This window comes from Sprattus sprattus (genome assembly GCF_963457725.1).
Source record: "Sprattus sprattus genome assembly, chromosome: 18".
NCBI lineage: Eukaryota > Metazoa > Chordata > Actinopteri > Clupeiformes > Clupeidae > Sprattus > Sprattus sprattus.
Window position 1 is genome coordinate 13,393,484 of NC_137916.1, and position 27,357 is coordinate 13,420,840.

Sequence of the window (27,357 nt, forward strand, 5' to 3'; positions counted from 1 at the left end):
TTACGTATGAATAAGAACCCCTTTGCTGCAATAAGAGCCATACATTTTGTGAAGTGAGACAGTACAAGCTTTGTACATCTTTGTACAGGATTGGTAGTATTCATATAGGCCTAGATCATCTGGGTTGATGGGGTAGCGGTCCTGGACTGTAGTGCCACAGATTTCCAGTAGTAAGTTGGGATTTGACTGAGTTCTTCTAGAATATTTACTTTACTGTTTATGAACCACATCAACTTCCACTACTAGGCTATTGCACTTCCACTTTCTTCTTATGAAACTGTTACGACCCCCTGCACACCCCGCCTGCAGTTCATGTACTGGCCACACAGAGGCTGTAGGTTGTGGGCCTGCAGTGGGGAGGCTGATTAGTGGTGGTGATTAATCACACTTGGCGCCAGTATGGGTATAAAAGCATCTTGTGGGTGGCCGCTTGATGTTCCGCTCCTTTCTCACCAACTTTTTGTCGTTGCACACTCCAGGTGTTAAGCAGTGACTCAGCTGGATCATCGAATCCTTCCACTGGATCCACTGGTTGTAAACTGGTAGCGTTTTTTTGTGTTTCATGTTTGTGTTCTATTTTTTCGTCAATCCTGGGCAGGAATTGTAAAACGCTCCTCAGGGGTACGTTAGCAGGGCTACACTCCAAAGTTGGGAATATTGCACCCATAGCCTGGCACGTTTCTAAAGCGGCAGAAGCAGGACCACATAGTTTATGAAAAGGTCTGGAGTGTACAGACTGCGCAACATTATACCATGGTGAGTAGGAGTCCCCCCCCCCCCCCCCTTTTAATTGTGTGTTGAGAGGGTAGTTTATTTGGTTAAGTGGGGGGTTGCTAACTGAGTTGTGGTTCATTGGTGTTCGTTTGTATTCAGGTGGTCTGAAACAATTGCTGCACACAGCTGAGATTTCTATTGCTGTGGGAGCCTGCGTTTAACATTAGGGTAAAATCCCTGGTGGAAGCGACTCTTATATTCTCTTGGCTTTGCTGATGTGTACCTTAGCCCTGTGTTGGACTATGCTGGGAAAGCTGGTCAACTAACGTTTCTTTCCCCCCTTCCTTTTCCTGCTTGGTGCAGTTTAGTAATCGGGTAATTGGTAGACCAGGGAGGTTCGCTCTGTTTGGTTGCGTCGTTTGGAGGACTGGGTCATTGTGGTAAGCCGGTTCACCATTACATTTGCGGCTAGGCCATTGTAGCAAGGCAGTTTTCTGTCTTTGGGTTGGGGCGAGACTGGGGGCGCAAGGTTGTCTGACTAGCCTTCCGAATTTTTTACTGGTAGGTTGAACAGCCTCCTGTTGTGTGAAGGGTTTTTCTTAAGCTTTAATTTATGTTTAGAACCAGTTTGGGCAGAAATACGTGGTAATTGTAGAAATGTACTTTTGTGTTGGTATGAGTGAAGGATGACATGTATGCTACTGCATTTAATCCTGGCTGGTTAAACTGGTTACTGAAAGTGATACAGAAAACAGAGGGAAGATGAACTCGACCTCACCGATTCCATTCCAAGAAAATGTGGAGTTGAATCAGCACAAGACAGGGTTTCTAATCCAGGACCAAAACTGTGTAAGGCCACCAAGAAACGACAACATTTGGAGCCAAATCCCCTGGCCCCAAAACTACTGTGTTGGTTGGTGGATTTAAAGGTAAGAGCACATTACCCCTAACCTTGTATTATACTGTTATGTCAAGTTATTTTAATTGGTTGGTTTTATGTGTAAACAGTGTGATGTTACTGTGCTAACCATGGTCTATGTCATTGTGTTGATTTTTGGACTTGCATACATCTGAAGGCCCCAGCACACACCTGTTTGGAAACACAAAGGTTAGAATTGGATTTTAAACCTCAACAAAGTGGTGTGGGGTTGACACTAAGGACTTGGATGATACGCCAAGAATGATTAGCAATCTATCAGATTAGCGAAAGACGCAAGAAAAATGCATAATTGAATTCCGGCGTTTTTTGGAAATTTCAAAAAGAGTTGTACGCATACGGTAGAAATTGTCATCTTGCTGCGTGAGGCTTGAAATGCCACTGCGGTCTGAAATACCGCTGTGAGTTCATGGAATGTACACTGGCTAGATCCCTTTAGCCAGACCACGCTTGCATCTTGTTGTGTGGCAGTCTACAAGATGCATTTTCTACCCAGACACAATAGCCCTGACACATAACAATGCATACATTAACCAACACAATGCTTTTTTTTTAACCTATCCATTGAATGGCTGAAATTTGTGAAGACTCATAGAAAAATGGATGTGCATCATGCCTTAGCCGCTGATGAGATGATCGTGGGTTGATATTATCCCGATGGCAATAATGAGAAAGAAAGCGAGAGATTAGCCCTGGAATTTAATGGTTGAATGCATCATGGCCATGACTGTCGTTATAATCTTAACCACATACACCCTTTGTCAAAAGTTCCATACAGCGTTTTAAGAAACGCTTTGATGTGGCTCAGGTGCTTGCACTGCCGCCTCACAGTAAGAAGGTCATGGATTCGATTCCTGCATGGGGCGCTGTTGGCTCTGAGGGTCAGGTCCTACCTTCAGTGCTCAGGTGGGCTATCTCCTGGGCCTTTCTGTGTGGAGTTTGCATGTTCTCCCCGTGTTTACAAGGGGTTTCCTCCAATAAGAACCCCAACATAAAAACATGAAAAAGAACAGAACACTTTCCTGTCCGTCTGTGACCCAAGATGGACAGTTCACTTCACTTGTTTAGGTGCTTAAAAGCTGCCCACTGCTCCTGTGGAGTCCTGGAGGAAGGACGGTCCAGGATGAGAAAATGCAGAGAGCAAATTCGCAGCGAAATTGTTTGTGTTGCAGTGTGTCGTGCGTGCCAATAAAATCTGACTTATTATGATGACATAGTGGAGATGCTCACTAAGCCTTATGGTCTGAAAGTTGAAATTATGAGGGAATGTGAGTGAAAGTGTGCCAAACAAAATGATGCAGCGGTCATCAAGCTCATGGGTTGCACACAAACACCCCAATCGTCTGAAACCAAGAGACAGAAGCTCGCCTAGAGCGCCAAATGTGCTAGGGCCCCCCTGGCCACACCTGAGTTTTTTTTCGCCTCGTTTAGATACCTTCAACTGGCTTTCGTTTTAAATATGCGTTGATGACTTATGTTGTGTGATAAAACATTTGTAAAGCATATACAGTATAAATACTGTTAATATATGTTTGTTTTTTCTACAATGTAAATGTGATTTGTCAGATTGTGTGTTTTAAAATGTTTTTGTCAATAAATACGCTCAACCCTGTGTAATACTTTTGTCTTGTTTATTTATCACCACACTACATTAGGCTAATACTTGTTTAGACACTTTTCACCAGTTTGTACATATTGGACACAGTTTAACATATTAAAAGTACAATTAAATGGTTGTAATTTTTTCTCAAATGATGAAACCACATTATCCTTTTTAATCAAGTCATCAGAATATTTGAAAAACATGTCTTTATAGCTTAAACCTCTCAGCATGTAATGGAGAAATAAAAGTGTTCACCACACAACAGACATGAAATCTTGCAGGCTTGTACAGTTAGTTCTTATAAATGTGTGGATGGATGGTGGGGATATGTTTGGGTTGTTACCAATACTGTCAAACAGCCAGCACATGTGTTTTATGTACAGAGCCAGCCAGTGCTCGCCAGACAGTTCCGAACTATGATTGATTATTACAGATGCTGTTAATTTTTGTACAGTTGTTTTGGGTAATTGTGTGTTCACAGTCTCAGTGGTAATCTATCAGAATCTGTCTTTGATTTGACACCTCTATTATACCGTCAAATATGGCATAAACTATAACATTTTGATCTGAGTTTGTTTAAAAACGGTTCATTGAAAGAAATTAATGAAAATATCCCCTTTTACAGAAAGTCCGTGGTCAGATGTATTCTCACTTAATCAGTCATGTGAGTCTCGTTCATACCACAGCTACCACAATGTTCGTTGCAACACATACTCAGAAATGGACTCCCCTTGGTCCTGATAAACAATAACACCAGTTGTTACGAACAGGACTTTTTTATGTGCAGAAATCTTAGTAGAACTCTTAACACTTTCATCTTTGAATCCCCCTAGACTTACTATTAATCTACCTTGACAAATTTAAATGACAATGTATTTACTTAAATTCACCTTGTTGTCTGCCTCTTTATGTTGCGGCCTTGCAAACTGATCGTAAGGAAATCCAAGGCCAGAAGGAAATCTCTACTTTAACCTTTCATAGGTAGTACCTAATTATGATTAGTTATTGTCAACTAAATGCCACTTTATCATTGAATTTGTCATTTGCCTTAATATGGAACTCAACAGGGGTTTGAGTACTTCATATATAGTATTTTTAAGTTTTTTTTTTTTTTTAAGTTAGCAGAAAAACTTGGAAATATCCTAGAACATAAATGTTTTCATTAAAAACTAAGCAAATATGTGTAATTATCTTTTGTAACTGTGATGTACATTTGCCAAACAGCATTTCAACACCAAGAACCTCTGACGTTCGAACCCCTCTCAAGCACAATATTACACAAGATCCAATCCACCAGTCCTCTAGATGGCATCACTGCTTCGCTTTTAAAAGAGCATCTTTCCAATGGATGTGTGCCTGATTATTGGTAGAAACTCACCATTTGGAAGCACTCATTAGAAATAGAAACAATTATACATGGTTTCAATTTAAAGCATGTCCATTTAAAATGTTTGTGTGTTTTATGTCTTCATTTAATGCCATGCACTGGAGGCATAGAAACACTAATTTTAGACGTGTCATCCAATTGTGTTAACCATTCCAATTTACCATTCAATCGGCCTTTGCATGAATTTAAACTTTTGTTTTGAAATTCGATCTCCGTGCAAGACGAACGGCTTAATAAACATTTTGACGCAACGATTTCATGTCATATTTCTATTCGTGGCAGAATAACATCATGTGTAGCTACATAAGTAGTTCATTTAACTTTTAATGACAACAGGTAGCTATAGATCCAGCTATGTTGTGAACATCAAGCGAATGTTTAATAGCAAGCTAATTTCACCGCGGTCTTCATCCATCACACACCTGACACCAAACGAGGTATACCAGGACCAAATCTCAACCAATCTAAATGATTGTATGATGAAAAATGTCTTTACACCAACATTTACACGTCACTCGCAGTGAGATAAATCATTGAAGTAGGATATAGTTCAACACGTCTGCGTCCGCCCAACGTGCGCATTCATGTCTTCAAAGTACATTAGTATAGCGCACAAACTCAATCACACTGTTTTAAATAATATCTCTACGTCGTGTGAATCTACAGCCAAAAGTATTGTATTTTATAGGTGCGTATTTTTCTCTGCCCCTTCATAATAACCGTTTACTCCTAGGTTCATATTCGTCATATTCGACATTTATTTAGCAGGAACCGTTAAGGTCACCCAAACTTTCTATCAAAGTGAAGGGAGGGATCAGAGAGAGTCCTGTGGTTTGCTGAAGGGTGCTGAGCGTCAGCTTTCTTTACTATAGGGCAGATTTAGGCCGTTTGTCCAGCCCCTCTGCGATTTGTTCCTGAAATGTCTAGTGGTTCACACGTTGGACAAAACTATAACCTGAGAACCCGGAACGTGCATTCGTGTGCGTGTGTGTTGAACTATGTATTAATGGCCAATTCGAGCACCGAACAATTTTGAATTAAGGTAGACTCGCCTCACAAATATGCTAATGGATTTTTCAAGGTGGTCCACCAGGTGGAAAACGAAAAGATGGTGTTTACATCCTACTGCAACTACAGTCCTCACCATCATTTTTCTTCTGCATGCTTCCGAAGTGACAGCAGGTAAGATGTGACAACTGTTCCCCTGTCGTTGGTTATGTCTTGAGAGTTTTTGTGTAATTGTAATCAGTGTAATTCTGGGCCATGATAGTAGTGACCTCTGTCTGCAGTGACGGCAAAAGTTGGTGTTTTTTTGGACGTCGTCTTCCAGCTTGTCCGCTGGAGTAGTTCAAAACTGCAAGTGAGACAGATGTTGTAGGTTTTTGGGACGGATCCTTTGAACAGCATATGCGAAATGGCGACATTTAGTTAAATAAGTTATAGTCATTTAAATGGATGGATGAAACCAGACGGTCCCACACACTATTAAATAGTAGCCTGCATAATAGTGACTGCAACAACAGGATCAAATTCGTGGCACTTTGTTCTGAAACTTTCCGTCTCAAAGCAAAATGCCAGCTAATGCCAACTAACTCTCCGATTGCAGATATCCGTCCAAGGTAAACGAATGGAAAATGAATCAGTGTGGGAGTTGACTAAAATTAAATATTTCAATTCATAATGAATTATATATGATATTGTGCCAATTAGCACATGCCTGGCTACATAAAGATTCAACCGAACGAAATTATTTCTCTTTCACACTTTCACAAAAAAGCTACCACAAGCACCTTCTGCACTTAGGTCTTACATAAAGTTTCACAGAAAAGGAGAAGATTACTACACCCCTCTCTAAGTGATGCCACCATCAACTGAGTTAAAAAAAAAAGAACATGCTTTCATGGGACAGAACTTCATTCAAAAGTTATGCATACAGCAAAGGTGCCTTCTCATTAAGTCAATCTACTTGCCTATTGATATCTGTGTCTTACAAGGTGGTTGCAGGTACTAGTGCACGGCACCATGGAGTATATAGTGTACTCCACTGTGTATACTAACATAATATGAGGTATCTTAATGATGACACTCATGAGGATCTGCTGAATCCATGAAATTAATACATTCATGAAAATGTCAGTTTCTGTATAATTGCCTGGATAGTGAATACAGTTGCATGGCCTTTATAGTATTAGGAGATGAACGTTTGGTGTCACACTACATGATGTCATAAAAGCAGAATCAAGTGGAATATACATGGAACACCTTTTAAACTCCGGCTGCTGATTGGAAAGGATGGTGAGCTTTGGGTTAGGTGCTATGACGTCGTTATCAGGCACAAATAGGGCAACATCAAAATGAGGGGTTGAAACTTAGACACATCCTCGACTCATTTCTTATGTTTATTTGGGAATGCTCTTCTATTTTTCTTTGATTGTAACACTGCTGCCTCCTTTTACCCTTCTCTCTTCTGGTTACCTTAAAAAGAAATGTTTATCACAAAAAAGGGAAGCTTTGCACAGAATTTCTATTACCATTAATGCTAGCACAAGCCTCTGTGGGACAGGTTAAATGGCATATTGCTCTGTGGGTTTATTGTTAAATTTGTGTTTTCTAACCCAATCATACTAAGGAGAATTCTGATCACTTATCACTTTTTTCGTGATAAGACCAACAGGCACAGTTCATGTTATGAACACATTTAAACCGTAAAATGAATAAATACTTAACATCATTATTAACGGGCCTAATAAATATGCATAAAAGCAAGCTAAAATATTAGATACTGGGGAATATTTATATTTATGCAGAACATATTCAAAAGTCAAAAAGTCAAAAGTGGGGAAGTTTTCTTAGGGGAAAAAAGTCTGTCAGCACTTATATGCAGGAGAGAATTGAATACATGCTATATGCATTTATCAATCAAAAAACCACAAATATTCAGGTTGTGTTCAGTTTTTAAACAAAACCAGATGAGTTTGTTTTGGCGTCGGTCAGTTAATTCCATTTTTGCGCCTCCACATTCAACCGAAACCAGGTGACCAGCAAGCCACAGTACAGAGAGGAGGTGTGTGACGGTATGAAGTGAAAGGGTTTATTGCAGCTCGTCTTTCTCTAATAATCAGCATTCCTTCCAGGATTTAGATTGACCAAAATGACAGTTGGTGATTGTGGTGGTGATTTTTTTTTTGAAATCACGATTTGTGATTTATCATTCTCTGTAAACTACTCCACACACACTTGAAACACATTAATGAGCAATGAAGATAACAACCATTAGATATATTATCTATATGAGTATTTTTTTTTTTTCTTCACCTGACACCAAATGAGTGTGACATTGAGCAGTGGCAGTGGTTGAGACAGAATACGCATAACCGTATGCCACCATCAGGAGGCCAGAAAAAGTGGCAATAGGCTCCTAGAAATCACCACCTCAAAATGATGACGCAAATAATTTCTCATATACTGTACTCCCCATTCCTCATATACTCAAGTTGCCTTAACATCCAACATTATCAAAAATAGACTGGTTTTGGCCCATCTTAGACTTCAGTTGACCACCTCTCTGGACCCACTGCAGTTTGCCTTCTGCCCAAGGTTGGAGTTGAGGATGCCATTATCAACCTGCTTTAGCGAGCTGGACAAAACAGGCAGCACTGTGAGGATCATATATGTGAGTCTAACCCAATTCAGCCTCTTCTGGTAATGTGTGAGTAGCACCATAAAATGCCGGTATACACCTCCCTAACCACCTGGATCATTGGCCACCGGACCACAGTTTGAGCAACTAATGGAATGTATGTCTGAGTAGGTGGCTAGCAGCAGAGGGGGCCGTACTGTCACCTGTCCTTTTCACCCTGTATACCTCACAGGACTTCCAGTACAAGTCGGAGTCGTGTCATCTGCACATTTTCAACAGAGGACTCTGCAGTTGTGGGGTGTGTCAGCAGTGGGAAGGAGACAGAGTACAGGGAACTGGTGGACCGCCTTTTGGTGTGGTGTCAGAAAAACTACTATGTTTCCATTCTAGGAGAAGAGGTGGACATGGTGGAAGGCTATACCCCGCAAACAGGGGACGTCCCCAGGACGTTAACAGGACTTTCGCAACGTCCCCAATCGTCCCCAATTGGTCCCCGCCACAACGTTCGCTAGAGGACGTTACCAGAACGTTTTTGACGTTCGCAGCAAGTCTACGTTTCGTCCTTCTGTGACGTTCGCATGAGTCTTAAATCCGACTTTTAGGGAACGTTATAATTTGGTCTCTCAGCATACGTCCCCAGGACGTCCTTCAAAAACGTCCCCGTTACCTTTACCTGTGGTCCTCTGCGTGACGTTCGCATGAGCCTTAAAACGGACTTTTAGGGAACGTTCTTACTTGGTCTCTCAGCATACGTCCCCAGGACGTCCTTCAAAAACGTCCCCGTTACCTTCACCTGTGGTCCTGCGTGACGTTCGCATGAGCCTTAAAACGTACTTTTAGGGAACGTTCTTATTTGGTCTCTCAGCATACGTCCCCAGGACGTCCTTCAAAAACGTCCCTGTTACCTTTACCTGTGGTCCACTGCCTTAAAACGGACTTGCATGCGTGCATTTATCTTAAGTCGTGAGATTACTGAAACGCACTCTATGCTGGTCTAACAAAACAGATGTTAAACAAACTTCACCTTATCCAAAATGCAGCTGCTAGAATAGTCACTAAGGCTGAATCTCGATTCTTCCCCTTGCCCCTTTTGCTTTGTCTTTGTCTTTGTCTTAACCTTAGCACTTGCAAGTGTAAGGGCCAAGGGCTAAAAACTTTCCCCTATGAAATGAGATGCCACTCGGTTTCGGGTACGTCATGCGTGACTGTATGAGCTATGAAACTAGCGATTTAAAAAAAGTTTCAATGAAGACCATGGTTGCAAATATATATGTATACAACTGTGTAGAGCACGAAACAAGACTGTCGTCATTTTTAAATTAATTATAAGCCAAAAATACTTACATGTAGTGTATGTAGCATCTAGCTGGCAAGCTACCATATAAGCTAATGGAGTGGTGGTATACGCGCTAATTGTAACCTAAAACTACCGTTTGAAAGCTTCAGTTAAGACCTATAATACTATGCATCGTTCGTGTAGCACATTTCAGATCAAACCGAGTCATTATAAACATATAAAAAGTTGTGTAGATAGCTTTATTCATGTAAAATATTCCTCGCTTGTTTTTTTGAAAATTCCCGAGCTGGTTTCGCTGTGTGCTCTGGGATAGCCCTTGGAGGAGCAAGTGAGCTCTCCGATCATCTTAATTTTAAGGGGTATAAAGCCCTCAATCTTATCCCTTAATCTTGATCAAATTGGGTATTGAGACACCACTAGCTCTCACATGAATGCGCAATTTCAAGGGTAAGGGGGAAGATAAGGGGTAAGGGGAAGTATTGAGATTGGGCCTAAGACTTCAAAATTCAATCATATCACCCCTGTTCTTAAATCACTTCACTGGCTCCCTGTACAACAAATAATTGAGTTTAAAATACTCCTTCTTGTCTATAAATCACTAAACGGCCTTGCCCCACACTATATTTCCGATTGTATTTCTTTTTATGATCCATTGCGTTGCCTAAGGTCCTCCAATAAATGTCTTCTCATGACCCCAAGAATAAACACCGATGCTGCACACGGTGCCTTTAGTTACTGTGCCCCAACCCTCTGGAATAGCCTACCTCTGGAGTTAAGGTCATCGCACTCAGTGCTCTCTTTTAAAAAGGGAATTAAAACTTTTTTATTTTCTTCAGCCTATTCATGTCCTGTATGTGTTGATGTCTTCATGTTCATGTTCATTGTGTTGTCTCTGTTCAACGAAATGAATTCGCAAAATGTACCCTTTGAAATTGAATTGCAACTTTCATTCATTCAATCATTCTGTGCATCAAAATCGCCCAAATTCCCCCGTTTTTTCCAAGCAAGCCTGTATTTCTTTCAAATAAACAAAACAATGATCGCAATGATGAACAAACATTAATTTAAAAAACAAAAACACTGAGAAAATGTCACTTCTACACTGAATTCCGCTACGGTCACACCCCCCTATACAGTTCCGCTACAGCCTTACAGTCACATTTATTCGCTCATCTTCCCAATCGCCTGCAAATAATGTTTTTTTAGTCTTCTGTTCTGTTGATGGCTGGCAAACAACAATCTTAGAAGGTTTGGGTCACTTGCAGCACACAACACAGGAGAGACAATTAGAAACAAAAAAACATGACAGAAAAATAAATACATTTGGGATTAAAAAAAAACCTTAATACATTACTTTAAGTTTATCTTTGTTATTCACTAATTTGAAGCCATCAATCTACCATAAAACGGAATTCACCAAAATGTGTAAGGAACTTTTTTTTTGGCGGTTACAAACATGAAAAAAAACAGGGGGGTACGTAGCTTGAGATTGAATGTCTGAAGGGGTACGGGACTGTAAAAGTTTGGGAACCACTGGCCTACTCTAACTAGAAAAGTATTTAAACTAGCTCATTCAAACTTTCTTGGCTTAAATATCATTACTTGAAGAATATGAACTTCTAAGGGTTTGGCTTGGATATCATAGTTTTCGGGGTGCTTGAATTTGCGCAAAAAATGTACTCTACGTTCTGTTGCAGCATCTTTGACGACCTGTGGAAAGCTCAATGTTAAAGCTAGAGACTTGATATTATACACAGACCTTCCTATGTGTGCTCTGTATATTGTATTGGAATCATGCAGAAATTACATTTATAGCACAGATCAGTAGAGAAGCATTCATTTTTATTTTATTTCATCATTATTAGTTTGGCTAATTATTCTGCCTCCCTGCCCGCACGTCCGTGACGTGCCATGGATGTTAATTATAAAAGGAATCATTACAGAAAACCCTCAATGCGTAGTGACTGAGATCGCTACAATATGCTTTTCCTCAAACTCTCGGAAAAAATGACTAAGTTTGTTGGCTGTCTCACACTGTGATAAACGTGTTAAAGTGACAAAATAGTATTCAGACAGTGGTAGTACAGTAGGTAGAGAAGTGGTTTAGTAATAGGAAAGTTGCCGGTTCAATTCTCAAGTCTCGCAATCAAGTTTGTAAGCGTGTGTGTCTGTGTGTGTGTCTATGTATATCATGTGAAATCAGCTATACAAGTAAACCTGAACTTGTGTGTGCGTGTGTGTGCCCTGTAAGCAAAATGACGGCCCACGATCTATTATTATTTTATTTTTATCATTTAGCTCAGCAAAAACGGTTGTTACCCCCATGCCTGCTACGTCCGCGGTGCGTCCTTGAATAACGTCCCCAGGACGTCTAAAACACGTTTCCCAGAAGTCACCACAATGCCCTCAGGACGTTCTTGCAACTTCCTGCAGAACGTCCTCAGGACCTATAGAAACACGTTTTCCAGACGTCACCGCAATGTCCTAGGGACGTTCTTGCAACGTCCTGCAGAACGTCCCCAGGACCTATAGAAAACGTTTCCCAATTGTCACCGCAACGTCCTCGGGACGGTCTTGGAACGTCGTGCAAAACGTCCTAGAGTTGTTAAGGGAACCATACACATTTACGTCATTTTGCTTACAGGGTAGATACTTTGGCTTTCACCTTGACAACAGACAGGACTAGATATGTAACACTCAGTCTACAGGAAAGACAGAGTAGTCTCTACATCTTGAAGAGGCTTAGGTTCTTTAATGTGTGCACTGCAGCAAGATGTTTGCATATCTTGCGTCTTGCAATATGTTGCATATCTATGTTTGCAAGAATTTCTAAAATCCTGATTTTGCTTTGTCATTATGGGGTATTGAGTATAGACTCATGAGAGAGAAAAATGAATTTAAACGATTTTAAAATAAGGCTGTAACATAACAAAATGAAGGGGTCTGTTTTTTTTTACTTAATTGTGTGTTTTGTGAAAGTTGTGTTTTTGTGATTTATGTGAATTGAATCACTGTGATCCCCCTTTGGGGATCAATAAAGTACACTTGGGCCTGGGGGAGAGTTTAAAAGAATTGTGCACACTTGACCTAACATGGAAATGGATGTGGAAAAGATTGCATGGAAGAGCACTGTAAACTCTGAGAAAGTTTAACACACTAAGAAATCTTTAGTTTTGTCACTTGGATTAAAGTCTAAAAGCAGATTTCTTGTGTTGTATTCTTGTATGATGTTGGATATTAAGCATATGTTGGATGGCTTTGCATATGCAGTTCTGGGAGAGTCGAAATGCCAAAGTTAAGCTTAGTGGTAAAGACAATGACATAACAAATGACAGTGTCCTCTATATTCCCACAGCTGGACCAGTGGATGTGCTTAAGTTGTTTGACTTTCACAGCACTCCAGATGGAGTGACAAAAGTACCAGGGTTTTGCACCCTCCGAAGAGGATCCAAACCGGACATAGCCTTCAGAGTAAATAAAGAAGCCCAGATCAGCACTCCCACCAAACACTTTTTCCCAGGTGATTATCCTCAAAGAAATTGTACACATTACACACATATTAGATTAATGTTTCTTTTTTCAATGTGCAATGTGATGTACTCCACTTAAACTTCTTTGATATCTCACCTCTGTACAAGAAAGTTAGTACTTGGGTTATCCATATGTATGCTTTGCAGTGCTTCACTGCCACTCTTGCACCTAGTCTGACTATAGTTACACAGTTTTTCTCATAATAGTAATTTACCCTCTAATTGTTACACTTCCAGACCTTTCTTCGCACCCCCGGTGGGGAAAATTCAAGTTTTGGTATGGCAAGGGTTCGACAGATTTAAATGGACCTGTTTTTGTATATTATGAAAAGTAGTTGCATGCTCTCAGGTCCTTCTAACCCTTCCTGCGAAGGGGTGACAAAATTTAACACAATAACAACATCAGTATTATATATATAACAGTTTATTCAAACAGATAACGCTATGATTACACCGTCTGTTTGGTTTGTTGAGTGCAAAACTGCTGAGCTATGGGGCATTTTCTGAACTGGCTGGCCCACTCCGTCAATGAGTGTAACGATGTGTAGTCACACTTGTGGCTGTGGAAGGCACGCTTATTGTGTTAGTGTATCCTAATGAGTGTGATTTAACCATGTTACACTATAGTTAAGTGGGAGTGGAGAGGGGCCGAGCCATGTATTTTGATGCCTGTGTGTGTGGACACTGCCCCTTCTGAAGAGGTTTTGAAGGGCACACTAATGTTACTGTATTATAAACCGCATGTGAAGATGAATAAAAAGGGTAGTGTATCAAAATGAACAAGAAAACAGTTGTACATAATTGTTTGAACCCAACAAATTAATGAGTTTGGCCGCATCAATGCATCATTGTAACGTGTGGCTTTAAAAGTTGGAATTGGGAAATATCAAGCCCTAGTTCTGAGTTGTCTCGAACACAGCATTCGTGTCAACTCTGTGTTAGAGTTCAGACTGCAAGCTATACAATTTAGTTAAATTTCCAGAGAATAAGAGACTGTAAGGAGTTTACTGACAAACATTTGAAGTGGTAATGGAGGAAAAGATTGAATGTCTGTGTTACATCCTTAAATTCCTGTATGTTATGTGTAACTTTTAGGAGGAGAGTTTCCCCAGGACTTCTCTATTCTCATGACCATCAAGCCTAAAGCTGGGGTGCAGTCCTTCCTGTTCTCCATTTACAATGAACATGGCATTCAGCAGATGGGTGTGGAAGTTGGGCGCTCCCCAGTTTTTCTGTATGAAGACCAGCAGGGGAAACCTGCTGCTGAGGACTACCCTTTATTCCGTGGGATCAACTTGGCTGATGGAAAGTAAGTAGTGCTGAGGATGAGGTTATGTTTTGCCTCATTTCTGTTTGTTTGTTGGTTGGTTTGTTTGTTTGTTTGTTAGCAGGATTATGCAACAACTACTGGCTCAATGTTTATTAAACAGCCTACTTTCAGAAAACCAAAAAGCTCTACCTGATCCACTTGTCCCTGTCCCTCCTGTCCTACTCTACTCTACCTGATCCACTTGTCTCTATCCCTCCTGTCCTACTCTACTCTACCTGATCCACTCATCTCTATCCCTCCTGTCCTACTCTACTCTACCTGATCCACTTGTCTCTATCCCTCCTGTCCTACTCTACTCTCCCTGATCCACTTGTCTCCGTCCCTCCTGTCGTACTCTACCTGATCCACTCATCTCTATCCCTCCTGTCCTACTCTACTCTACCTGATCCACTTGTCTCTATCCCTCCTGTCCTACTCTACTCTAGCTGATCCACTTGTCTCTATCCCTCCTGTCCTCCTCTACTCTACCTGATCCACTCATCTCTATCCCTCCTGTCCTCCTCTACTCTACCTGATCCACTTGTCTCTGTCTCTCCTGTCCTCCTCTACTCTACCTGATCCACTTGTCTCTATCCCTCCTGTCCTCCTCTACTCTACCTGATCCACTCATCTCTATCCCTCCTGTCCTCCTCTACTCTACCTGATCCACTTGTCTCTGTCTCTCCTGTCCTCCTCTACTCTACCTGATCCACTCATCTCTATCCCTCCTGTCCTCCTCTACTCTACCTGATCCACTTGTCTCTATCCCTCCTGTCCTCCTCTACTCTACCTGATCCACTTGTCTCTGTCTCTCCTGTCCTCCTCTACTCTACCTGATCCACTTGTCTCTGTCTCTCCTGTCCTCCTCTACTCTACCTGATCCACTTGTCTCTGTCGCTCCTGTCCTACTCTACCTGTTCCACTTCATCAGTTTCCACTCAGCTTATAATACACCTTCTGTATTATGTACATATTCAGTGCCATCCTGTTTACTGCCACTAATGAATGCCATCAATGACATGGCTCCCTGCTTCAAAGCTTCACACTTCTTTGTAATAGTAACCTTAAGAGCACATTTGTGACCCACAGTGTTATAAAGATAACCTTAAGAGCACACTGGTGACCCACTGTGTTATAAAAGTAACCTTAAGAGCACATTGGTGAACCACTGTGTTATAATAGTAACCTTAAGAGCACACTGGTGACCCACTGTGTTATAATAGTAACCTTAAGAGCTTACTGGTGACCCACTGTGTTATAATAGTAACCTTAAGAGTTCACTGGTGAACCACTTCGTGGTTTTACACCCAGTACTTTTGAATGCTGGCCACTCAGTTTTTCACTTACTAACAATCTTGTATGTGTTTATGCCACATATATGCTAATTCGTTTTCTCCTGACTGAAGTATGTATTTATGTATAATATCTTCTTTTCTCTCAACTGGGTCGCCTCAGGTAAAGAGCTAGGTTCTGCTCAAGGTTTCTTCTTGTTAAACGGGAGTTTTTCCTTGCCACCATCGCATTAGTGCTTGCTCTAGGGGTTTAGGCCTTGGGCTCTGTAAAACGTCCTTGAAACAATGTTAAATTATTAATGGTGCTTTATAAATACATAAACCTGAATTAAATTCAAAGCCATCAAAGTCTTACATTTTTTTCTCACTTGAGCTGGATGTAGGAATGCTGGTAGCAGAATACATTGACAATAGCTTTCAGATTCACAGATTTCAGATTGACTAAAGTTGCCAGTGTAAAAATGTGAAATGACATACTGTTATTTTTTTATCATAACAGATGAAGAACAATGATGTAACAGTGTGGTGTTGCCATGATGGGTAACCGACAGCTCTGTTTTAACAGCCTATGTCATGTACTAATAAGCATTCATAATATGAGCTCTGTCTTAACATGAGTTCTGTCATGACAATTACTGAAAATGCTGACATGACACATATCAGTGGAAATAATTTGTCAATAAACTCTTTATGGCATATGCAGTGACATGTTCAGGATACAGTTATCTATGATGGGGGATTGAAGTGAAATGTTAGTGCAGAAAACTCTACCTTGGAACAAGCCATCCCACCTGAGCCTTGTTTTGGAATGCACACCTTGACTTATAGTATTTAAATCCTAGTGATGTGTGCCTGTTCTCTTGCTCATGTCGTCTATTTGATTCTTTGGTCTATATGCCAATGGCTGGTGAACTGAAAAAATATACTGGCCTTAGTACTTGCAGACTCTCTTAGTGGTTAGCTCTTACAGCTGGGTTTAACTCGACACAATGTCCCTTGCGCCAAAAATTGCGTCATCATGTCTCTGTGTTGAGCTATAGTAATGGTGGCCAGCGAGGTTCAATCAAAGAACCTTGAAACATAGTCAATTAAGTTATGTGTTATGTGTAGTCATAAAAGTGTAGTGAGGTAGACCTATTTTAGCAACCCGCCAATAGAGACTGACCTCATTTATTTTATTTGTCAGTGTAAATTTATACCCACATTTGCAAGTGGCGGATGCTAATTTTGGACCCTGTCTGTTTTTTTTTTTTGTTCTTTGTTACTTGAATTGTTCTGACTTGTGCAATAACTTCTGTGAGGTGTTGTAGTGCCCTTTACTATGTTTAACTTCAGTTTTTTACTTCTGCAGCAGGTTCTTTTATCTTTTTGAATAATTACCATAATTTCGGTAACTCAAGATAATTTAAGTCAAGTAAGAAGCCTTTCAGAAGAGTTGCAAATGTAGAACTGCAAGAGCAGACTGCAGCATGGATACATTGGCTTTATAATCAAAAATAATAATGTATATACCAGTACGTATAACCTTAAAGCAGATCCAGTGCCTGTTGGCCAGGGTAAGAAATGTAAATACAATTGAACACCTAAATATAAAGCTAGACATAATGCAAGGGAACATTGCAGTTTGTCATTACTGAATTTTGAAACCTCTGACTGACGCAGGCCTCTTTCCATCCATAAATATCATTACTAAAAAATGGCTGCTGAAAATGAATTATGTGTACATCTGGAGGACCATTCACCAGACTAAACCTTGGTCTGTGCTCTTTGTTTAAGGTCTCTAAAGGGCTTGCATCAAATTTGAAAGATGCAAAAAAAATGCTTCAAGAAGAAGAAAAACTTCAGCAGTAGTGAAATCAATGCTTAGTTAAATAAACTGAAATTAAATGCTGGGACATGTGATGTCAATTTGGTTATGATATTCATGCGTTTTTTTCATTTTCCTCAAATTTAAAACGGGCATTGGACAAACAATTTGTGGACTGGTTTAATTTTGTATTCTTGTCTTGGTAAGAATGCTCTCGACCACTCGTACAAATGTATCTTACCTAAGAGAGGAGCAAAAATATGTATACATTGTTGAATCCCAGAAATCAATGGATACTGACAAAATAAGAACAAACTTTGGATATGAACAAAAATGAAAGGAAATCTGTTCGTATATTGCTTCCTGCATGAGGCCATTGTCAGTGCCAATAGTGAATATTTGGCAACTGTTGGGTTTTTTTCCCTTAGAATGAGATTTGTTTGACATCCATGTCCACAATATCCAAGTTAAATGCGAACTTAAGACCAGTTTGTTTTTAATCTTTAACTTCTTACACTTTCAGATGGCATCGTGTTGCCCTTAGTGTGGAGAAGAATAGTGTGACCATGATTGTAGACTGCAAGAAGAAGATCTCCAAAGCCCTGGACAGAAGTGACCTTGCGGCAATCAGTACAGATGGAATTGCGGTGTTTGGCACCAGAATCCTTGATGACAATGTTTATGAGGTAAGAGAGATTGAGACACCTCATATATGAAGTGTAGCCTTTCAAGTCTATACTTATCACATATTTTTTACAAGGGATGTATCTACCATAGGGGAAGATCCAAGGAGTATCTTGGCTCAGGAAGTTACAATACAGTACTTGAAAACCAGCGCGCAAGGTTTTAAAAAAACTGTTTTCTGTGAGTCTGCACTTTCAAGTAAATGTAATATAAGGGGATTAACAGGATATTGATTATTAGATATTTTATAACATATTACATATATTTTATTACATATTGATACATTATTCTTATTTATGGCATGGCCTTGCTGACATTTGAGTTGTTGTGCATATTTATGTCCATTAAAGTTATTCTGTGTTTTATGGGTATTACATTGTATCACCTTACAGTAGTTCGTAACTTCTAAGTTGCTCTTCTATATAAAAAGAAACTAAAAGTTTATATTTACTGAAAGTACGGGCCCCACAGTAGGAACTCAATGCAACAAAAGATTCAAATATTTAATTTTTTCAAAATGTTATATGTCCCGCTATAATATTGATGACAGACTCAGTGTGGCACACATTTCTAGAGAGATGTTCTGCCATTTCTTTCTGCTACTCATTGATGGGGGGTGGGGTTGTGTTGCTCTACCTTTCCCTTAAAAAAGAGCACATTTTAACTCCTCCACAAAGCTGGTCATTGGTAATTCTTAAATACCTATCCCATACAAAGCGTATGCCAAATCATACTACGATGTTCCAAACATCCAGAAAAACCCGGGATTCCTGCTTTCTGCACGGAAACATCTATCAAAGTATTTGCCTTCAGATAGGAGACCAATCTCCTTGCTACCACTCTAAAGAAGATATTTCCTTATGCATTCTGAAGACTGATAGCTCAGAATTGGCCTAAAGCCAAAACTTTCTTCTTGGAATTGAAATACCACCTGCCTGAAACCACATCCGTGGAATTGTTCCTTTTTTTCCATACAATCACTTTGAGATTCCGTAGATATTCTAAAACATAATGCGCTCCTTTATAGACGCGATAAGGTACCCATTAGGGCTAGGAGAAGATGCAGCCCTTGCACAATGCACAACCTCTTGCACCTCTCTTCTCCTGGGTGGGCCATCGTCCAACTTGAAGTTGTCTGACATCGGCCAGCAATCTCCAATTCTGTGCTTTGTCCCATCTGCCAGTCCTGTTTGTTCGTCACTTTTCTGCCCCTCTTGTACAAAACAAATCATACTGCCCTTGTTATTAACTGGCTCAATAACCTCAACTGGTTTATTCTCAAACAGACATGCAAAGGATTTTAAAGCCTGATTGTCTCTAGGAATAGCAACCCTAGGCCAGGCTAGTTTTACGTCTAGACATGTTTCAATGAGCCAACACCCAAACACAACTTGCTGCTTTTACCTTCACCCTCCCACTGGGTGTTTCTCTTAGTCAAGGATGCTTCCTTGGTAGGACCGGACCGTCTGAGTCCTTCCAAGTCGTGTCATTAAGAGGCTACGCAAGACTCCTTCCTAGCATTCTGAGAACAAACAATGGAACAATCTGGCGAGTGTGCCTCATTGAAAAGATCCCGCCTTCAAATTCCGGTAGAATTAGAAGGATCCTTGGCATTGGAATAGTCCTTCAGCAGGATTCAATGACGAAGTATCCTTAAAAACAGCCATCATTGAACTTTTCTTGACTTTGAGAAACACCCACTGAGGTTCTCTGGAGTTAGGAGGACTTCAAGCAGCGCCATACAATGAGTTGAATGCGGTTAGCATTAATGCAGTTCATAGTTGTTTTGTAATTGATTGTCACATTGGTGAAAAAGGCCCATTTTCTGCCACGATCACTTGTCTTTCAATGGCACATTATGTTAGCTAATCCTTATATCATATTAAAATGGTCTATTCATCATTAGAAAACCCCTCTGCAATAATGTTTTTGCAGCTGAAACATGTTGTTCAAGGAAGCAATACAACTGGTTTTCTTTGGGTTACTTGAGTTGCTTGCTTACTGTTTATGTGTTAATGTCTGCGTTGTGAACTTCATTATTTGTTCAGTGGGTGATACAGTAGCGGAGACACGAAATAGAATGTTTTCAACTTGCGCTGACAGACTTCTGTTTCCCAGGGAAGATTCCTTTTGGGAGAGTTTTTATTGGGCGAATTGTTTTCTTTGTTTATTTAAATATTGTGTTCCTCTGGCACCCAGGCTGCCTTTGTTTGGTCAGGAATCGAAGTAAATTGACTAGCGTTAAATGTGTACTGTCCTGTAAATGTTGTGTGTGTCTTGAGTTTTGAAAGTCCTTTAACGGTTGTGATTTAATGGTGTGAAGAGTTTTGGGCCTTGTTGTGATGCTGAACTGCCCTTCTTTTGTGATTTTTAATACAAATTACGTTGGTACTGAATTGCGGCTGCAGTAACACTGTTTTACCCTGCAGCTGAAACTAAGAGTTGGTAGCCTGTGTTGTCTTTATGTTAATTTAATTGAGGCATAAGGCTAAACATGTTTACTCAATTTGTTCGTCAAGATCTTAGAAACTTCGGTCTCGTTAATATTGATAGATGTTGACTCACTAGAGCTGATTGCCCTGTTGCTCGTTGTACCAAGGGCAAGAAAGGAATTACTGGCTCAAAGCATACAAAGTTATCACTAATTTCAAGATGGGGGTTTCCCTGGGTAAAAGCAAATATGTTCAGGTAATCACATATGTATCACAAAACTGGCCACACCATGTCAACAAAAATATTACACAATATGATACAATAATGCACATGTTATGGGTTTAATACACTTACCAGATGACAGCTAACCAACTAATAAACCTTACCTTTCACGCCCACAATCAAATGCACTTTTTCATGCTCTGCCTAATCAACCGCTCACTCCCTTCTTTCAAGATGCTGGCTTCTCCATCACAGTCAGAGTCTCTGTAAGTCATTGGTCCAGGTCCTTAAATGCTTTCCAAACTTGCATAAGTCTGCCCTCTTTTTAGCCATGTTTGCATAGGCAGTTTTCCTCAGCAGGAACTTGACAGCCTCTTTTGGGTGTCTTGAACCTTAATACACATTTTCATAGCAGAACCCACCCTTATAGGATCTTGTTAAGGGCCATTTACAAGGGAGGAATTAGCAGGTACTTCTGTGTGGCCCTGCTTAGTGGGGCTAGCAGTGATGATTGATGCTTGAGTTGGTTAATGAATAACCAACTATTTTAAACAATATAAACAAGTTTTATTATGGTTCAATTTGTCATAGCACAGAAACCAAATATGGGCGGGCATACCATGGCTAGTCACATTTCTATTGATACTTCCAGGGATTGATCATGTCTCCAGCAGCCAGAGACTTTTTGCCCTCCCGATTATCCTTAGGCCCAAGAGCACCAACTAGTGCTTGAGAGGGTGTTTAGGTGGAAGGGGATAAAAGCAGTGCTCAACATAATACTTTGACTGAGGAGACCATGCAGTAGCAGCTTGATCTATCAGGGGAGAAGAACCAGCACGATGCTTTCAGTACAAAGTACTGCTGACACAATTTGTATAGGTGCTTTATTAGTATCAAATTCAGAATGTGTTCTTGTTAAAACAAATAACAATGCTAACCTATTGTCTGATTTAAATAGGCTACTGCTTCAAACAATTGAGGCTTTAGCTTTAGCTTGTTATTTAACTGCAAACTTGGCTTGTGAGCTAACTAATGTTAACGTATGCTGTTAGCTTACATTAGAGCCGCATCATTACCAGAACCCCGAGATTACATCATAGTCATTATCTTAGATAGACAAACAAAAAGAATTTGATGAGTTGACACAGATTATAAAACAATTGGGTCCTATCGCGTTATTTAGCTGTTTCTGATTGGACGAGAGACGTTCCATGCCATGGATTATCCAAGAACAACCCAACGGGTACTTTTCACATCTAATAATAAATCACTCCGCGATGAAATATTCTATAGCGCATTGATCATAACCGCTAATTCAAAATTCTTATAATTCCAAACCAAGACGTTGACAATGGAACAATTTTTTTGTTGTGGAGAAACAATGGCGAAATAAACAATTTGAATCAATAACTTTGTGTTTAAATGTTAATTTGTTGACTGTAAAATTGTTTTATAAAAGCAATATAGCACTCGTGGGAGTGGGGTAGGTAAGGGATAATCCCACGTGTGTTGTTGCCTACGCCATTCGGCCTTCGGCCTCGGTGGCTATGGCCGAACACCACCTGTGGGATTATCCCTTACCTACCCCACTCCCACGAGTGCTATATTGCTTAAATGACCCTGAGATAATAATAATACCATTTTGACTTAAAACTTCATGAATTACAGCTAAAATGAAGATCAGCTAATGAGTATGTGAACATTTCAAACTATCACACTTGGAGATTTGTGTGTTGCGTAGGCTCATGCTATATAAAATACCTTGATATCTGAAAATGCTGTTTGTGAAACCCATATTCATTTTAGTTTGATCCGTGAAGCTGCAGCAATTTGTGGGCAATCTGGTGTTATGTAAAAAAGGTACTAGTGAGTAATAAGCATGCATGTCTAGTGAAGTTGGTGTTATGTAGCCAATCTTAAGAAAGGTACTAGTGAGTAATAAGCACGCATGTCTAGTAAAGTTGGTTAGGAAACAGTGGCGTAACTATAGGGAGTGCAGGGAGTGCAGCTGCACTAGGGCCCGTGGCGAAAGGGGGCCCGTCCTCAATCTCAACGCGGAAGCGAGTCATTGGAGAACTGACCGGGCCCCCCGGCATGCTCGCCGGCTCATCGAAAATGGTGTATGATCCAGTCCCATCAATTCGCAAACATTTCTCAATTACGGTGACAGTTATTCACAAATATGAGCTATCACTTGCCCAATAACCATTTTACCAAAAGTCAGTCTTGACAACAGCAAATAATTAATTTAGCCTCATTTGCCTTTTGCTGAATGAAACGAGTCTAGTTTTTAATAAGTAATATTGCCATTGAAAAATAGCAAGGGTGTGTGGGTAATTTTGTTATCAAAGATTCTATAGCCCACCCAAACATGTTGCGATTGTTTCCCATCCTGTGTTGTGCTGCATTCCGTGTTGAGTAAGCGATAAGTAGGCTACCCCATGCCCTTCAAACACAAAAGTGGCTGCATGAACGCAACGAGCAGGATGAAAGGGTGGCAAAACTGCCAAAATTATCTTAATTTGGATTTGTGGTGAAGAGTGTTCAGGAGAACGCTACGTCTCTGACCCCCAGCCCAACGGCAATGAGGCCCACCAGGGTAGGCTAATCACATAGCGTTTACTGTCTGGTATACTGTCTGATATACTGTCAACTCCCATAGTTCACGTCCTGCTTTTCAAGCAGCGATCTCTCAGCAGTCATGAGTGCAACAGGTAGCAAAAGCTCAGATTGTGGATAACCACTTGGTTACATCAGCATTGTTACATCAGCATGGTGAGGTGTGCACGGCTCTGCTATTGTTTCTTACCGTAGAATGCCATTCTAAACGTCATGCATGTTACGTTTTATAATACGCCTAATGCTACTTGAAATGTATTTTTTCGCGTCAATGTCGTTAAAAGAATAAGTTACTTTGTGCATAGGTCTAACAGATATTGTTGGAGGAAGTTTGTTTTGTAATTGGTAGCAGCAGACGAGGCGCTGTCGAGCGGCTGTTCCCATAAATCCATGTAAATGTTCGTAATTCACAATAATGTTTGATAACCCCCTGAAGAAGTGGTATTAATGTTTTCCCATGTGTTGTCTATCAGCTCATTATACACTGCTTCTCCAAAATCAGTTTGATCGATGAAATACTGTGTTCATGGGTGTTTTCATGACAACATATTGTAGCAACCCTAAATGTGTATTGTACATGCGTCTCACTAGACTGCAATATCATTGTTTTCACCTGACGTTACGACGGTAAGGGGGGCCCATTGACATGGTTTGCACTTGGGCCCGTCAAGATATTGTTACGCTGCTGGTGGGAAACCTTACCATTTACGATTATATGCTTCAGTTGACGTGGAGATTTTGTTAAAAGTTGAACATTTCCCTCAGACTGTTAACTTTTGATAGCACAATAGGGACATAAAGGTTAGAATGAATGGACTGGCTGAAAGCTTTTATGCCTCACCCAAGATCTCACAGCACATCAAGATCTTACAGCATCACCCCAAATTGTTTTGCACATATATACATAGCTACACTTAGATTGATTTGTTTTGTTTGTTTTTTGCATTTTAATTTAATAAAATTCATGATCTGCTCATAGCTTTAAATAACCTCTCTGCAAGCTGTCAGACACGCATTCCACCGAAGACCACTGTACAGCATAAAAGAAGAAGAAGAGGAAGAAAAAAAACAAGATTTATGACGCTAAGTTTCCACTTGAGCTCCCAGAGCAGCTATGCTTATATTATTCCAGTAGTCTTGGACTTGCCAGGCATGCCCTGAAAATGCTTCTGTCGAAAAGACAGAAGCACTTTCAGGGAGTTATTGCAGAGGCGAGAAATATGTGTTAAGTGCAGACAGTTTTGGCATTTGATTATTATTTCCTGGTGTGTATACTGTTATTTATGGATAAATACACACACACAAATATATGAGAAAGAAAGGCCTTTCCGTTCTACAAATGGTACTTTAAATCTATTTGCAACTCTCTCTGAAGCCTGTTAATGATTTTATCAGAGGAATGTCAGGTCCAAGCAAAAGCATTTTGCTGACTGTAGTAGTTGGCATTTTTCAACAGCAGCAGTCGGCTCCTAGTAAGAAACCCCTTGGAAAAAGATCATGCACAGAGTTGTCGGCTTTAGGTAGGAGTAGAGGCAGGCCTCTTATTTCCTCCTCCAACTTTTAATGGAAAACAGACGGAGCAGAAGACATTTCACATGAGCTGTGGATCTGGTTATTTTTCTAGCCATTCCTCATCAGTTAGACCACCACTGTGCAACAACATGTGAATGATTTTCCTCAATGAGTCCAACACACAAAAAAATGTACTGCTTTGAAGAAGGCTACATAAACATCTTCCCATTTAAAAACTACAACCTGATTTTACTAGATTGTTTTCCCTTTGTTGCCTTTTTGATCATTGTTGTAGGTAATAAGCTACTGTGTGTTTTTACGACAGTAGCAGCTGGGATAGTTTACTCTCTGTGATTCAAAAGCTGCAAAATGCAAACTGTGTGGAGAGAGAGTGGCATACTCAACTGATGATGGATATTCAGCTTAAGTGGAAGAGAGGAAGGTTTGGATTGGTTTATCTAAAGTGTCCTTTTTGGTGGCCTTTAGAGCTCTACTTAATAGATCCATAACATTAGATCATGATTAACGAGTGATTGCATAGACAAAGATTACAATGAAAACAATATGGCTGCAGGCGGCAATACATGGGGTCCAAACAGGGCAGTCCTTGAGGATGTCGATGCTGATTGGAAAATTATGAATGGAACTATTTCTGACTGTAAGCCACTGCAGCAACTGCAGGTGCCAGCAGGAGACCTTCGGCCTTTGAGAACTGGGATTGAGTGCAGACCTTGAGGATTGTCAATGTTGAGGACTTTAAAACTTGACATTAAGAGCAGACCTTGAAGACTTTTGATGCTTATTGAATATATAAGAATTGAGAAAATATTTGAGACTGTTAGCTATAGTAGCAGCAGCAGGTTTCAGACTAACTTGAGCATTTAGATTTTTGTATTTAAAAAATTGAGACAAGATGCACCATGATACTATGAGGGCTTCAAACCTGAACCTGCACTGAGCCACCGGGAAAGACAAACTCACTTACATAAATGTGTCCAGTAAAAAAGGAAAGTGTTCAAGACCAGTAGGTTCACAGGGTCCATTTTTTGAATTAATTTAAGAGTTTAGATACTTGTGTGAAATATACACTTTCTGCACAATTTGATACATAGTAGATATGGTCCCTGGTCACTCCGGTGTTTGGAATGTGATAAGGAATAAATACATGGGTAATGGCTTATATTAATCTCATTGATGCAGCAGTGGAGGCTCTGAGCTAAGGCGATTTTTAGATAATTGCATTATATAAGAACGGCACCTTGAGGTCAATATGCGTCATTTTATATCCTTGAGTAGTGGGTGCAATTTCCAACCCAACTGCCAATGTTGGTGTGTTTAGGCCTTAAGCTTTTTGCTACACTTTTACTGGAGAAAAATAAGAATAAATTACCGGTAATTATTATGAGAACAAAAATAATAGGCTTGCGGCAGCCTATAGACCATTTAGCCAAAATGTTGAAATATTACATTGATTCTAATGTCTTACTCTTAGTTTGAAGAGTAAATCAGCCAGTTCCCTGAGTTGAGCCTAAACGGCAGTATTTAAGTAAAGAGCTCTGATGATGTAGCATAGGTGCAGATGTGCTGAGCATGTAAACCTTACCCAAACAACACATATAATATGGACAACCACAACACAGTCTACTGGACATTGAGGTCAACACATCAATCTCACAGGAACATTCAGTAACAATCGCAGTTTTGTCTCAGTCTACCATAATGACATTAGCAGGACCCTTTGTGCACAGTAAGAGCTAGCCTACAACTTTCCATAGGACCATGTGTATACGCACAATCCAACAATTTGCAAATACAGTGTATACACAGTTCTTATCATGAATCTGATTATGTGCACATGAATGCAGTTAACACCCACTCCCACCATTATTATTATACAGGTCGCGACACACCTTAAATTGGTTGGATTAACCTGTTCATCTTCCTGGTAAATGTCCCCACGGAAGGTTTGCATGGTCCTCTGTTGCCCATCCTGCAGCTTGTTAGCAGGATCAGCAGCCATGTGGTCACGTCTGTGGTCAAAATTAAGTTAGGACTAACATGCCAAATAAAGCGAAGGATAAATGAATATTTGGACAATCTATTCCTTTTGGCCATTTGCCCATACACTGCTTAAACAATGAATCATCCAGACCGTTACAATGTTTGTCAAACTGATCATCCTCTCATGGTACCAGTACTTGTTTGAATATGATTACAGTCAATCACACAGAAAGCAGTTTTGTGTACCAATAAATAACGTCAAATCACGGTTGCACTAATGACATTGAAATCACATGTACCTTAAAATTCTGATCTATGCGGTAACATGGTAGTGAGAGCAAAAACGGAAATCCATTTTGTGTCTGATTTG

The 27,357-nt window shown here is 40.2% G+C and overlaps 1 protein-coding gene across 1 annotated transcript in view; it reads left to right on the top strand.

Moving 5' to 3' along the window:
- Window positions 1-5,529: 5,529 nt before the first annotated feature.
- The window catches only part of LOC308379013 (collagen alpha-1(XI) chain-like), an 83,078-nt gene continuing 61,250 nt past the window's right edge, over window positions 5,530-27,357 (top strand). The window contains exons 1-4 of the mRNA XM_080856054.1: window positions 5,530-5,823; window positions 12,934-13,098; window positions 14,204-14,417; window positions 18,040-18,202. Coding sequence (XP_080712180.1) covers window positions 5,703-5,823; window positions 12,934-13,098; window positions 14,204-14,417; window positions 18,040-18,202 — 663 coding nt within the window. The 5' untranslated portion in view covers window positions 5,530-5,702. The remainder of the gene's footprint in view (window positions 5,824-12,933; window positions 13,099-14,203; window positions 14,418-18,039; window positions 18,203-27,357) is intronic.